The sequence below is a fragment of the Pseudochaenichthys georgianus genome, unplaced genomic scaffold (genome assembly GCF_902827115.2).
Source record: "Pseudochaenichthys georgianus unplaced genomic scaffold, fPseGeo1.2 scaffold_2244_arrow_ctg1, whole genome shotgun sequence".
NCBI lineage: Eukaryota > Metazoa > Chordata > Actinopteri > Perciformes > Channichthyidae > Pseudochaenichthys > Pseudochaenichthys georgianus.
The window spans coordinates 1,728-18,063 of record NW_027262872.1 but is presented as its reverse complement, the minus strand read 5'-3'; the positions used below and the strand labels follow the sequence as shown (position 1 = coordinate 18,063).

At 43.1% G+C, this 16,336-nt stretch overlaps 1 protein-coding gene across 1 annotated transcript; it reads left to right on the top strand.

Moving 5' to 3' along the window:
* Positions 1–1,578: 1,578 nt before the first annotated feature.
* On the top strand, positions 1,579–15,795 carry LOC117441971 (protocadherin Fat 2-like; the record flags this gene model as incomplete). Its single annotated transcript, XM_034077971.1, has 9 exons — positions 1,579–1,763; positions 2,859–2,921; positions 3,410–3,622; positions 4,443–4,653; positions 5,380–9,047; positions 9,599–10,001; positions 14,248–14,447; positions 14,538–14,691; positions 15,562–15,795. Coding segments are annotated over 9 exons (5,331 nt in total), but the record flags the coding sequence as incomplete, so codon positions are not given.
* Positions 15,796–16,336: the final 541 nt, after the last annotated feature.

Genomic DNA, 16,336 nt, shown 5'->3' with positions numbered 1-16,336 from the left:
CAACATGTGAGAAGTAGAAAGTACAGGTATTTGAGTTCAACATGTAAGAAGTAGAAAGTACAGGTATTTGAGTTCAACATGTAAGAAGTAGAAAGTACAGGTATTTGGGTTCAACATGTAAGAAGTAGAAAGTACAGGTATTTGGGTTCAACATGTGAGAAGTAGAAAGTACAGGTATTTGAGTTCAACATGTAAGAAGTAGAAAGTACAGGTATTTGGGTTCAAAATGTAAGAAGTAGAAAGTACAGGTATTTGAGTTCAACATGTAAGAAGTAGAAAGTACAGGTATTTGAGTTCAACATGTAAGAAGTAGAAAGTACAGGTATTTGAGTTCAACATGTAAGAAGTAGAAAGTACAGGTATTTGTGTTCAAAATGTAAGAAGTAGAAAGTACAGGTATTTGTGTTCAACATGTAAGAAGTAGAAAGTACAGGTATTTGTGTTCAAAATGTAAGAAGTAGAAAGTACAGGTATTTGAGTTCAACATGTAAGAAGTAGAAAGTACAGGTATTTGAGTTCAACATGTAAGAAGTAGAAAGTACAGGTATTTGAGTTCAACATGTAAGAAGTAGAAAGTACAGGTATTTGTGTTCAAAATGTAAGAAGTAGAAAGTACAGGTATTTGAGTTCAACATGTAAGAAGTAGAAAGTACAGGTATTTGTGTTCAACATGTAAGAAGTAGAAAGTACAGGTATTTGAGTTCAACATGAGAGAAGTAGAAAGTACAGGTATGTGTGTTCAACATGTAAGAAGTAGAAAGTACAGGTATTTGTGTTCAAAATGTAAGAAGTAGAAAGTACAGGTATTTGAGTTCAACATGTAAGAAGTAGAAAGTACAGGTATTTGAGTTCAACATGAGAGAAGTAGAAAGTACAGGTATGTGTGTTCAACATGTAAGAAGTAGAAAGTACAGGTATTTGAGTTCAACATGTAAGAAGTAGAAAGTACAGGTATTTGAGTTCAACATGAGAGAAGTAGAAAGTACAGGTATTTGAGTTCAACATGTAAGAAGTAGAAAGTTCAGGTATTTGAGTTCAACATGTAAGAAGTAGAAAGTACAGGTATTTGAGTTCAACATGAGAGAAGTAGAAAGTACAGGTATTTGAGTTCAACATGTAAGAAGTAGAAAGTACAGGTATTTGTGTTCAACATGTAAGAAGTAGAAAGTACAGGTATTTGAGTTCAACATGTAAGAAGTAGAAAGTACAGGTATTTGAGTTCAACATGTAAGAAGTAGAAAGTACAGGTATTTGTGTTCAACATGTAAGAAGTAGAAAGTACAGGTATTTGAGTTCAACATGTAAGAAGTAGAAAGTACAGGTATTTGTGTTCAACATGTAAGAAGTAGAAAGTACAGGTATTTGTGTTCAACATGTAAGAAGTAGAAAGTACAGGTACTTGTGTTCAACATGTAAGAAGTAGAAAGTACAGGTATTTGAGTTCAACATGTAAGAAGTCAAAGTAAAAAATAAGTAGTGGAGTAAAGTACTGATACCAGAAAAATCTACTTAAGTACAGTAACAAAGTATTTGTACTCCACTTCTTCCCACCTCTGAAATGAGGCCGTCAAACTGTAGAATCAACACCTGACGGAGTATCTTTTTTACTTCTCCGTCTCTCAGGAGGCGACGAGGAGAAGGACTTTGACATCCAGAGGACGACGGGCACCATCTCCATCGCCCGCCGGCTCGATGCCGGTCGGCGCTCAAACTACAACATGACGGTGCGGGTCAGCGACGGACACCGCAGCGCCACCACACAGGTGAGAAACACGAGGGTTTGTGAGAACAGAAATGCAAAAACAGGTAGAAAAGCAGGTTAAATAAGATAAGATAAGATAAGAAGTACTTCATTGATCCCGACGTGGGACATGTTTGTGTTGCAGCAGCATGAAAAGACAAGGCATTGTACAATACAAATTGAAAGACAAGAAATAAACAAGACAGTAGAAAATGTACAAGGTATTATATATACATAAGCATGTGACGGATGGAATATTAAACTACATATATAAATGTAAAATATACATTATGACAACATATAATATGTATATAAAAATGGGGGCTTAAATGACAAGTTTCATCACAATAGAAAATGATTTAGATTAGATAAGAGATTTGCAAAGTCTGCCTTGATACAATTGACGGGCCTGAAATCAATATAAGACAATATGATATCTCCACACGGTTACATTTATATATATAACTCCGCTAAATGATTGCAATATTACTGGTAGTTGCCACAAAGTGTCCATAAAACCCTGCAGTTTGTTGGTTTAAGGCAGGGGTGTCAAACTCAAGGCCCGGGGGCCAAATCCGGCCCGCGACCTCATTTTATGTGGCCCGCAAGAGCGTGCAAAGAATACAATATACAATACAAGAGGTGTAGTTGTTGAATATTTGCTTTCAATGATTCTCCCTAGACTTCTGCTTTCAGACGTAGTCATTTAGGAAGATATTACCAGAACTGATAATAATCCAATGCAGGGCCAACAATGTAATATAATACATTATTTAATATATTATTATATTATATATTTACATATGTATATTTATATATAATTAAAATTACAACCGGCCCTTTGAGTGAAACCATAATGCTGATGTGGCCCGGAGTGAAATTGAGTTTGACACCCCTGGTTTAAGGGCACACTTAACCAAGCTGGGGCCCTCTCAACAAGCTGTGTTACTCTAAAACATCCTGAAACCTGAGTCAGAGAATCTCAGGTTTAGTGCATCCTGATTCCTGCCGGCAGCAGCTCGGGGGCAGCAGCTCAGGTTCAGCTGCTTTGAACCTCTGCACGAGTTCCATGTGTAATGTTGTTCACGCTGAGCATCTTCTCTCGCTCACACTGCAGGCGTATATCCGAGTTCTGGACATGAACGAGCACCGGCCCGTCTTCCTTGAGCCGCTGTACGAGGTGAGAGGAACATCGATTGGGTTTCGATTTGTAGATTGATTTCAGCACTAATACACAGAAGGACATCCCATGTTTGTGTGCTTGCTATAAAGTGAGGAATCGCCGTCTTCACGTATGTTTTTTTCGTAGTTGTATAACTAACGAAGTGTGTTAACTTTTCACTTGTTTTTCTCTAGCTTTTGCTACCTTGCCCAAAAACTCAACAGACATACATCCTGTTCATCGCACTGAGTATTATTTCTCATCTGTGGGTTCGAGTTTGACTGATTCATGACTCGGAGCATGTTGAATTATGCACTTCTGGAAATGGAAACTTCTTTCTCTAGAATATGTGCGTGAACTGAACCTTATACCCAAAATCTAAAAAGAAATCCATCAAAATCAAAATAGAAACGAAACAAAAACCACAAATTCCGTTTCCTATCCTTTTCTTTTGTCCCGTGTTTGTATTTCATTTTTCTGACTTTAAAATTCTCTCCCGTTTCAAGGTGAGGGTTCCTGAGGACACGTCCCCCTGGAAGGACATCCTGCAGCTCGGCGCTCAGGACTCGGACGCCAACAGTAAGCTGGTGTTCTCCGTCAGCTCCAGCCTCCACCCCGACAGCACCAAGTTCTTCCACCTGGACCCAAAGAGCGGGGTCCTGGTGCTGAAGGAGGAACTGGACTACGAGACCATCCCCGTGCACACGCTCATCGTGATGGTAATTTTAGATTTTTTTAGATTTGATTTGATTTGATGAAATATCCTAATTCTGGGTATTACAAAGAAAAGTAAAAGAGGGGAAATGTGTTGCCTGCGGATGCAAAACGGATGAAAGAGAAGAGGTTAGGCAGGGGTGTCAAACTCAATTTCATCGCGGGCCACATTCGCATAAAGGTTGCACACGAAGGGCCGGTTGTAACTATATAAATATGTAATATATATATATATATAAAATAACGCATTATATTACATTATTGCCTCTGAATTGGATTATTATCGGATAGGATAATAACTTAGTAATTAACTACGTCTCAAAGCAGAAGTCCAGGGCAAATAATTGCAAGTCTCTTCTGTGTGCATGTCACAAAACGAGATGCATTGTGGGACATGTAGTTTATGGGCAACCTGCTTCTGTAAAGTGGCATGTAACCGTATAATAAACGTATTATAATCTTTGCAAGCTCTTGCGGGGCCACATAAAATGAAGTCGCGGGCCGGATTTGGCCCCCGGGCCTTGAGTTTGACACCCCTGGGTTAGAGGAATGTGAACATTTCGGGATATTTCCAAATATCTGGAACAAACTACCAGAAACCTGCAGGTCCGCTGCAACTCTGACAACTTTTAAATGAACTATTCCCATCTCACACTGCACTGTCACTTTTATTCATGCACCTGTGTTATTCATGTTTTATTATATTTGCTTTTAAATGCTGCACTATTTCTTAATGCTCTAAATGTCTTTTATGTTTGTGGAGCACTTGTGTTGAAAGGTGCTATATAAATAAACTTGCCTTGCCGCTCTTCTGCTCGCCCTCAGGTGCGCGACCAGGAGATCCCGGTGAAGAGGAACTTTGTGAAGGTGGTGGTGGAGGTGCTGGACTGTAACGATCACTCGCCTGCTTTCCTCAGCACTCGTTACGAGGCCAGCATCTCAAACCTCGCCCCCCGCGGCTCCGAAGTTCTCAGAGTCAAAGCGCTCGACCACGACATGGGCAGCAACGCCGACATCAGCTACTCTCTGAACTCTGGTGAGCGGAACAAAGGCTTTTTAAACATATTGTATTTATGGTGGCTGCTTCTTTGCAGTCATCCCGATACACGTAATCGCCCCTGGGAGCTGACACATTCAACCGCCAGATGATGAATACTTATACTTCCTGTGAAGCAGAGGGTCAAGGACACAATGGTGATGCCTGAATTCCCTCTCAATATTCAGTTTGGGCGAAGAGGATTTCCATCAAATCAATAATGTCCCGTTAAAACTAAAGATAGGTCGATACGATGCGATAAGTACTTTCAACCAAGAAATAGTTCACTCCACGAGAATCCAGAAATTACTCTTTAAACTATTTGGACTGACGGAGACGTTTAAAGCTGAACAAATTGGGGCAGAAAATTGTTATTTTCACCGATATTGCATTTTAGAGGAACTGATAATTTAGCGAAAAATTCAATTCAATGGAAAAATATATTTAAAATCATCGTGGTGTGATTTTTTACGAGGACGTTAACCAAACAAGGTTTTCCAATAAAGAGGCTCTTTTATGCTTTTCTGTTGCCTGAAACGTCTCCATTGGACTACATTGACATATAGTGACATCACTATGTAACTATCCATATATAATGCTGCAATACAAACAGACCAAGTGACCACAATATACAGGAATTGAGTTGTATTTAATGCATTAGTGGAAAGTATTTTCTCAAACCCTTTAAAGTTGACTTGAAGTAACAAATCATGTTCTTCTCTCCAGGGAACATCGACAACATCTTCTCCATCGATCCAGAGCTGGGCTCCATCAGTGTTTCCAAACCTCTGGACCTCCAGCCTCAGGCCCAGTTCCACCTGACAGTCAAAGCCACGGACCAGGGCTTCCCTCAGCGCACCGACCTCTGCTCCGTCCATGTTCACATCCGCGTCTCCGACCAAACCCCACCCTCCTTCCCCTCGGACGAATACCTCACGGAGATCAGTGAATCGAGCACTATTGGAGCACCAATCCTCACCGTGTCGGCCTCCAGTCCTGCTGCAGTGCACTATGGGATAGAAAGTGGCAACCCAAACGGGACTTTTCACATCAACCCCTCCACTGGGTTGATTTCAATCCAAAAGCACCTTGATTTTGAGATTGCTGTCTCCTACAAGCTCAAAGTAACAGCTTCCACAACAGCTGGAGCTTCCTCCAATACGGTCGCGTTCATCTACGTGATCGACGAGAACGACAACGCTCCGGTTTTTCAGCAGCCGCGATATCTGGGGCAAATAAGCGAGTCGGCGCACATCAACAGCATGGTGATGGTAGAAATGAACACTCCTCTGGTCATCCGGGCTTCAGATGCTGACAAAGATTCAAATGCTCTGCTGGTGTTTCAGATTCTCGAGCAGGAGGCCTTGAACGTATTCGCGATAGACTCGAGTATGGGCACCATTTCTTTAATATTACCGGTTGACTTTGAAGCCAAGGCTGAGTATCACTTCACAGTGCAGGTAAAGGACTCAGGGGAGCCATCGCTGTTTGCATCGGAGCCTGCCAAGGTCACTGTGAGAGTCCTGGACCTCAATGACTGCCCGCCACAGTTCATAAAGCCAATCTACGAGCCGTCCATCATCTTCCCAGCTGTCAGGGATACAGAGGTTGTGCAAGTCATGGCCAATGATCTGGATTCAGCTGTTTCGTACAGCATCAGCGACGGAAATCTCCACAACGCCTTTTCAATTCACCCCAATACTGGAGTCATCACCGTGAGCAATGCGTCTGAATTCAGGCCGTCTTACCGACTGGTTGTCAAAGCGTCTGACGGCCTCTACAAAGACTTAGCCACCGTCAACGTCAACGTAACAAACCTGACAGCCAGCGATCTTGGATTTGAACACAACGTGTATTCAGCGAGCGTTAGAGAAAACGTAAAGACAGTTAAAACGTTGCTAGCCCTCAAAGCCACGGGTTGTTTTTTGAACGAGCCTGTGTTCTACTCTGTGGTGAACCCGGTGGGAAAGTTTGTCATTTCCCAAACATCAGGCGTTCTGGAAACAACCGGTATGCCTTTTGACCGAGAGGAGCAAGATGCGTATGACGTTGTTGTGAAGGTCGAAGACATGAGAACGCCAGCAAGGACTGTTACCACGCAGGTCAAGGTTTTTATCGATGATGTCAACGACAACGCTCCGCAGTTTCTAAACTTGCCTTTTTCAATGATGATTTCCGAGACCTCTGAACCGGGCGATGTGTTGTATCAAGCAATGGCTGTCGACAGAGATCTGGGAGAGAATGGGGCCATCGTGTACTCACTGGAGGAGGATTATGATCTTTTTAGGATCGATCCTGATCTCGGCGATGTGTCCCTCCAGAGGCCTCTTGACTTTGAAGCTCTGAATAAGTATGTGTTGACGGTCTTTGCTGTAGACGAAGGCGAGCCAAGTCACACCACAATGGCCCAGCTTAGTATTCAAGTGAGGAATCAAACCAACCCAGTTTTCCAGACCCTTCTGTATCCCCTAAAAGTGCCAGAAAATGTCCCACAATTCACCACCATCTTACACGTCCAGGCCAGAAATCCAGAGGGCTATCGACTCATCTACAACCTGGAAGAGGAAAACGCCTCACGAAATTTTCATATTGATTTCAAAACGGGCGTGTTGACCGTCTCCAACCCCCTCGACTATGAGAGCCAAACCACGCATGTGTTGACAGTTCGTGCTTCTGACTCTGTGACCGGAGCTTTCTCTGAGGCCTCTATTGAAATAGAAGTGGAGGATGTGAACGATAACGCGCCCGTTTTCCCGAAGATAGCTTACATGGTGAGCATTGATGAGGGGCTACCGATCGACACCTCTGTGATACAACTCTCTGCCATTGATAGGGACTCTGGCAGAAATAAAGATCTCACTTTTCACATGGTCAAAACGGAGAAGAACGAGACTGATTTCTTTGACATAGACTCCCGTAGCGGGTTGATCGTCACAAAACAGGTGCTGGACTATGAAAACACAAAGCACTTTCATTTTAAAGTAAAAGCTACTGACAATGGCACTCTGCCTCTTAGCAGTGAAGCCCATGTTTTCATTAATGTCACCGATGTAAACGACAACCCACCGGACTTCATTAGCTCCCAGTATGATGCCACACTGGACGAAATGGCAAAGTGTGGTCACATAGTCGTCAAAATCCAAGCTTCAGATCCGGACACCGCGGAGCTAAATAACCTCAAGTACAAAATCCTTTCAGGGAACGGAGGGCGCTACTTCAACATCAACGAATCCTCTGGACTTATATCGTTTTCCAATGTCTGCAAGAGGAATCTGGACCCTTACTATAATCTGACGGTGGCGGTGTCTGACGGAGTGTTTCAGAAGACAGCACCAGTCAATATCGACATGATAAACAGCAACAGGCATAGTCCACACTTCAAGCAGAGCCTCTACGAAGCAGAGCTGGCGGAAAACGCAGAGGCGGGAACTCGGGTGATCCGATTGGCCGCCATTGACCCTGACGACGGGCCATTCGGCAGCGTTGACTACACCATTATTAACAGACTTGCAGATGAGAAGTTCTCTATTGACGCTGACGGGCAGATAGTTACGACACAACCGTTGGACCGAGAGAACCCCGCACAGAGAATCATTGCGATCAAAGTGATGGCTAAAGATGGCGGCGGAAAAGTGGCCTTTTGCACGGTCAAGATAATTCTGATAGATGAGAATGACAACGTTCCTCAGTTCAAAGCGTCAGAGTACCAGGTTTCAATTCAGTCCACTGTTAACAAAGGCTCGCCTGTCATTCAAATCATGGCTTATGACGCAGATGATGGCAAAAATGCAGATGTCACCTACACGGTAGATGAAGGCGACGAAGTGACAGAAGACATTATCGAGATCAACCCTTTCACCGGAGTCGTAAGCGTCAAAGAGAGTCTTGTCGGCATGGAGAATAAGATCTTCAACTTCAAAGTAAAAGCCCGTGACGGCAGCCTTCCTTTCTATAACTCCACCGTCCCTGTTCGGCTCAAAGTGGTTCCTCCCGAGGTTCCTCTACCAAAGTTCTCAGAGCCTCTCTACTCCTTCTCGGCCGCAGAGGACATCCCCGTAGGGACGGAGGTCGGCTCGGTGAAGGCGGACTCGGACATGCCTCTTATCTACAGCCTGGTGAACGGGAACACTGTGGAAAGCAACAAGGACAAAGTGTTCAGTTTGGACAAAGAGAGCGGGACGTTGCTGTTGCAGAAGACCATGGATCACGAGAGGACGAAATGGTACCAGATAGATGTGATCGCTCAGGGCAACCACAACGGGACTGACGTCGCGTCACTGGTCTCGGTCAGCATCCAGGTCCAAGATGTGAACGATAACCAGCCGGTGTTTGATGCTAACCCATATCGAGCCTTCCTGGCGGAGAACATGCCGGCTGGAACGACTGTCATTCAGGTAAGTTCGGAAAGTTTAGATCGTTCTGTCTTTGGAAAAAGCCGATAATCACTATTGACGAAATGAGTGCAAAATATGACGTTTAACGGTGTATTTAAAATGTATTTGAATATTGATTGACGACTTTGTTAGTTAACCTATAGATGGAAACACAAAGATGACATTAGCGTCAGTAAACTGGTAGCTGCAAAGCAATCTTTACCGAAAAAAACCTTCAAATAAAAACGTTTATGTAATTTAGAAAGAGAAAGATATTATTTGTATCTGGTTTCAATTATTAACAACACCTGAAGATATGAACTGAAGTCATTTATCTGGTTTGACAATGAAGTGAGTGCAATTTTGGAAAATGACTTAATCAAGAATGTTCTATCGATATCGCGTTATTGAGCGTTTGCTTAGTTTTAGCTTAATAAGGGTGCTAAGCCAGGATTAAAACAACGTTGAACGACATATCTTCTGAAAGCACAGTTAAGAAAGTAATTTGAATGAATCTTATATCCTAAAATATACAAACACACTTGAGACCGAATGCTTATTCTGACCCGCAGGTGACCGCCAACGACCCGGACACCGACACCAACGGCCTCGTGACGTACAGCTTGGATTCCATACCTGACAACACCACCACCACGGCAGATATCAGCGGGGTTTTCTCCATCGACGGAGAGAGCGGCTGGATCACCACGGTTCGGGAAACGGACTGCGAGGACACCAGGGTTTACCGGTTCTACGTCTTCGCCACGGACCACGGCGGCGACACCAAGCTCTCCTCCAGCGTCCTGGTGGAGGTCATGGTGACGGACGAGAATGACAACCCGCCAAAGTTCTCCGATGACTTGTACCATGCCTCGGTGATGGAGAACAGCAGCCCTGGGGAGGTCATCGTCTCCATGACCACCACGGATGCTGACGTGTCGCTGGAGAACCGACTCGTGACGTGTTACATCACAGGTGAGAACGTTCAAAAGGGTGTTGTAGTTCCGTCTAATCGAAAAATGAACACAAGTAGCAACAAGCTTGACTTAACAAAAGGTATCAGTAAAAACTAGGGCCGGGACTTTAACGCGTTAATTAAGATTAATTAATTACACAAAAATTAACGCATTTTAATCGCACTTATTTTCGCACAGCGGAACGTTTCTCACTGGATGAGTTTCAGGCGTACCGATTATACTGGAGCACCAACTAACATTCATGACTTCAGCATGGGACTTCAAACAACAACAAACCACGGTGAACAATAGTCAAACATGAACGAACAAGTTGATGAGACGCTTTGGTCGGCCCCGTGGATGGGACATTTTGTTTTAAAAAACGGACGGGTGGAAGCGTCGATAAGAGCACGGCTGTGTGCAAATTATGCAAAAAAGAATGTGCATATCACCGCAGCACATCAAGCCTAAAGTATCACCTAAATGCAAAGCATGTAGCAGCTAGCGTGGACGTTAGCCCGACTCCGAGTGCAAGGAACCACACCCTGACCCAACCCACACTCAACCAGACGACTGGGGCCAGGATAAGTCAGTCCACGTCTGAGAAAATAACCAGCTCCCTGCTCACTGACTGCACTCGACTGTCGACCACTTGGAGTAACATCCATGTGGAAATGGCTTCTCACTGTTCTCAGGTCGAATATGTATATTTGATTAAAAATGCGATTAATTTCGATTAATTAATTACAAAGCCTCTAATTAATTAGATTCATTTTTTTAATCGAGTCCCGGCTCTAGTAAAAACACATTATTTTCAAAGGTCAAAAAACGATATTGCTCCGTAATTATTTTCTCCTTCTAACTTCTCATTGCCAGCAGCTGCGCTCGGTTATGACGTCAACTTCACAACGGCTGGTTTAAATACATGATATAATAATAACAAAGAATTGCAATGTTCAAATATAGCTATATATAAACACATTACATCAAATTATACATTTTAACATATGGCTGCTACAGGTGTGTTCCAGGTACTTTCTCTGAAAATGTAAATGCCAAAAACACATTGGAAAATCCAGTCAAATGTTATTCAACCAGTTTGATTGAAGTAATGATATAGAGGCCGACATCCTAGAAAGGTAAAACAGATACTGAACTTAAAATCAAACTAGCGCCAGTTAGCGAATCTTACGCAAGGCAATGACTCAAGTTCAGACAAGAATCTCCATTTGTGCATTTCATTCCTATAACAACAATTCTACATTACATTACATTTAGCTGACGCTTTTATCCAAAGCGACTCACAATAAGTACATTCGACCAGGAAGACACAACCTTGAGGAAAACAGAATCATAAAGTACGTCAGGTTTCATAGAGCCAAGCATTTCAAGTGCTGCTCAACTGCTTTAGATAAGCCAGTCCTTTATTAGTATATAAGTGCTTTGTTAGTAATTCTATCCTCGAGGTGGAGTCGAAAGAGATGAGTTTCAGTCTGGAAGGTGTGTGAGCTTTCTGCTGTCCTGATGTCAATGGGAGCTCATTCCACCATCTTGGAGCCAGGATAGCAAACCCACGTGTTCCTGCTGATGGGAACTTGGGTCCCCCTCGCAGCGAGGGTGCAGCGAGTCATCTGGCTGATGCAGAGCGGAGTGCACGTGCTGGGGTGCACGGTGTAACCATGTCCTGGATGTAGGAAGGGCCAGATCCATTCGCAGCATGGTACGCAAGCACCAGTGTCTTGAAGTGGATTCTAGCAGTTACCGGAAGCCAGTGGAGGGAGCGGAGGAGCGGCGTGGTGTGGGAACATTCAGGAAGGTTGAAGACCAGACGAGCCGCTGCATTCTGGATGAGCTGCAGAGGTCGGATGGCACATGCAGGTAGACCAGCCAGGAGGGAGCTGCAGTAGTCTAGGCGTGAGGTGACGAGAGCCTGGACCAGAACCTGCGTGGCTCTCTGGGTCAGCTGGGGACGCATCCTCCTGATGCTGTAGAGCGTGGATCTGCAGCAGCGGGTTGTAGCAGCGATGTTTGCAGTGAACAGGTTGTTATCTAGGGTCCCACCCAGAGTCCTTGCAGTCTGAGTCGGGGAAACAACAGAGGGGCCGATGTTGATAGTCAGGTCAAGAGAGGGACAATCTTTTCCCGGAAGGAAAAGCACTTCAGTTTTGTCAAGGTTGAGCTTGAGATGATGAGCGGACATCCACTGAGAGATGTCAACTAGACGAGCGGAGATGCGTGCGACGACCTGGGTCTCTGAGCGGGGAAGGTTACGAACAGGTTTCCTATATCTCTTCCCTTTAGCTTTTCCTAAGGCTTTACTTCTTGTGGCTTTAAACACCCTGGTAAAAAAAACATGTGCCTACTAGGTGCCCTTCTAAACACTAACTAAGAATACATTTACGATAAAGAAAAACAGCAAGAAGATAAATGTTTAACCATTATATAATATAAAGCAATATATAGCTTCAACAAAGGATTTTAATTATTCTGTATCTGCACCTCTTCAGAAAAGCGTATCTATAGATCATATGTGTCCGAAAGGGAGCAGGAGGAGAAATGCTTATTAATTCCCACCCCTTACTTGATCAATGATGGTCCTTTAAATCATTATGCAAGTTATTCCTACATACATTTACATTTCTCATCTTCAATTACCTTTCTTCATTCTCATATTTCTCCAACAAAGTGTTTCTGTACATCCTTTTAAACTGAATTATGCGTGTGCTTTGTTTCCATTACAAGGTTGAACGTTTATTAGAAATAGAAGAAAACTATTACATTCAAAGTACTGCAGTGACTACTATGAGAACATTCCCCCGCGGCACAGTTAGTGAGGGGAAAACATGATTGCAGTAACACGATGTTATTGGAAAAACATTGCATCAGCAGTTTCTGTTTTATTAAATAAGACAACTGTGATTTCAGAAGGTTTAGTGTCAATCAGGAACACAATCATGAAAGACAATAAATGCCCTTCAATATCAATAAGGCCGAAAGGGAACTGCGATATTAATATTACTTGTAAATGACTTCCTCTTTCTCGTGTATGTGAACAACAACCAGTACAGCAAAGGAAATAAACAATGCAAGACATATCAAGTGTAAATGGTAAAAGCTCAGACACATTAACGCACATCAATGTTTCAGATTATTGTTGAAGACCTTATTTTAAACATTTAAAAACATATAGAGCTAAAACTATTAAAACTGTCAGATCTTGTTGAATTCCAAATTGCACAAATCATGTTTAAGGCAAAAAACGTTCAATTACCTGAATATTCAGACATTGTTCAATGAAAGACAAGGGAATTATAATTGACGTGGTTCATTTACATTCACTAATGTTAGGGTGCGCTCAACAAAGAGAAGTGTTTGTGTTTCTGTTTGTGGGGTGAAGATCTGGAACGATGTGAGTGAGATAAAGGGATGTCCAAACATCAAACTATTTAAAAAGAGGTATAAAGACACAATTCTCACAAGGGACAGGAACTGCTAAACCATAACTGTTATATTCGTGTTTGTATTCTACTTATGAATTTATGTTTATGAATTTGTGTATACATATGTGTATATATATATTTATAAATATATAGAGACAATTCTCTTAACTTGCCTGTATATATTATATGAATGATTATATGAATTATTCAAGGTTAAGGTATTCATTTATATTGTATGTTAACGTATATTATTAAACTTCTTCCGACCCCTTTTCGGGGTTGTTGTTTATTGATATCAGACAATGATACTAAGGATTATTCAATTATTATTTAAATATTTCGTTTAGTTATTGCATTCATTTGTATAGCACTGTATCATGTCTGTATCATCTTTTGTTTCATTTGTATTTTCTTTGGTTTTACACGCTCGAACAAATAAATAAACTAAACTAAACTAAACTATATAATGTCCATCCTCGCAACGAGTATAAAAATAAAATTGTTTCTCATCACGATCAAAATAATAAGTAATCGTATCGTTATATTGTTGTATTAAATCACACACTAACAGTTGAGTATGCTTTCAAATCAGCTTTTTCTCCTTCTACATTTGAGTTAATTTAATATTTTGGGGTTTTAGACAATTCCTCCAACAAAGCAAGACATTTAAAATCCACATTGTGCTTAAAGACACTGTGATGGCCATGTGCTGCTGTTTTATGGACCAAATATGTCTTATAATGTTTTCAAAAGTAAAAGTCGTCTTATATTCGGGTCAACGCGGTACTTTTAACCTCTTCACTAACTGAGGTGTCCCGCCTGCAGACGGAGACCCTCTGGGACAGTTTGCCATCATCCAGGAGGACGAGGGGCGCTGGGGCCTCATCCTGAAGGAAGCTCTGGACAGAGAGACGAAAGACAGATTCACTCTGAGAGTCACCGCCACCGACGGGAAGTCAGAGGCTCCGGTCTCTGTGGACGTCCACGTGCTGGACATCAACGACAACAGTCCTCTGTGTGAACAGGTGAGGGGCGACTACTCGCTTTCTGGAGTACTGTGTGTGTACTTTCGCCATCTCTGGTCTTATCTCATATCTCGTCTCCTCGTGTTTCAGCTGGCGTACACGGAGGCGGTGATGGAGAACCCTCCCCCCAGCATGTTCCTGATGAAGGTCCGCGCTTCAGACCCTGATATTGGGGCCAACGGTCAGGTGACCTACAGCCTCCATGGACCCAACGCGGACATGTTCCGTCTCGACCAGCGGACAGGTATGTCGGGTCCGTTTGGGGTCAGATCACCTGGGCTCACGCTAAGTGTTTGAGTTCCATCGGCGCTGAACTGAAACACGTTGCTATTCTCCGCTGACATCCATCACACTTCAAGATCTTTCAGAACACCCATCTGTCATGTTTGGGTCACGTAGATAATTGTGTTTAGTTTACTTAGAGAAAACCTTTCCAATTATATTGTTAGAAAAATACCACCCTCCCCGGCTTGAGCTTCAACCTCAGGATCGATGTGTCTGGGATCCTCTCCAGAAAGGAAGCAGTCATCACATACAGAGCACCAGCTAGTTCCTGAACAGTTTCATGTACAAAATTCTGACCTTTTTTCTCAAAATCTCAAAATTCGGACTTTTTTCTCAAAATCTCAAAATTCTGACCTTTTTTCTCAAAATCTCAAAATTCGGACTTTTTCTCAAAATCTCAAAATTCTGACCTTTTTTCTCAAAATCTCAAAATTCGGACTTTTTCTCAAAATTCTCACTTTCTCCAGAAGGGAAGGAGTCATCACATACAGAGACTAGTTCCTGAGCAGTGTCCTTCACATGCTGATATCCAAGAGAGGGAGTCACACAGTCACAAGATGGAGGAACAGAAAGCAGTATTCAATGTTTACTTCAGAGTAGCTCCACGTCAGGAATGAGCATGCTTGATGTCTCTCTCCATAGAGGCTGAGTCATCATGTTAATCACATAGCTATCATCTGCCTCAAGCAGTCCTGATGCTCTTCCAGGTCATCTCACATCCTGTCATGTTCACAGCTACAGTTGATACCTTTGTTATCATGCTACTCTCATGTTGGACGTTAATTATAAACCACGTGCCAGTTTGATGGTGACCTGAATCTGTCCCCAGGTGAGCTGTTCACCCTGAAGGACTTGGATCGGGAGCGGGATCTGGAGTTCAACCTGGTGACGAAGGCGACGGACGGCGGCGGGCGCTCCTGTCAGGCCGACCTCCGCCTGACACTCCAGGACATGAACGACAACCCGCCTCACTTCTCCTCCAAACACTACGAGGTCACCGTGTTCGACAACACCACCGTGCGGACCCCCGTCGCCGTCATCTACGCCAAGGACCCCGACACCGGTAGGCCTTTGGACGAGTACTCTTTAAGTGTTCTCTGCCCGGACCCATTTCTACGTTTGGGAAGATTATGGGGAACATCGTCTCGACTTAATAGACCAAGGCGAGGCGAGGCGAGGCGAATGTATTTATGTGGGCGAAAAGGACCGCACCACTGCTAGGATCATGGGTAACGTGTTGGAAAGGTTTCATACAACATTTAAAATGTTATAGATTACTAATTCTATGACACATAGATTTGAGCAAGCTCTCCAATTGGTCAATAGGCGTGTTCGATTCCACGATCAAACAACGATCAAATAGAACGTGCCTAATCACAAAGTATCCAGTGGCCTACACACGCCACTCGCCTACCGAAACTACTTCCGTGAGCCTACATCGTGTGGTTTCCATAGCGACGTTTAGCGACACACAGCCGTTATACATTGTCTCTCGTTGGAAAGCGGTAGCTACAAAATGTCAGATTTTAAAGTTAACTTTGATGTGTTGGGGGGCCTCAGTATTGATGAATGGTTTCGCAGCTACTGGACTCCATCTCTAGACA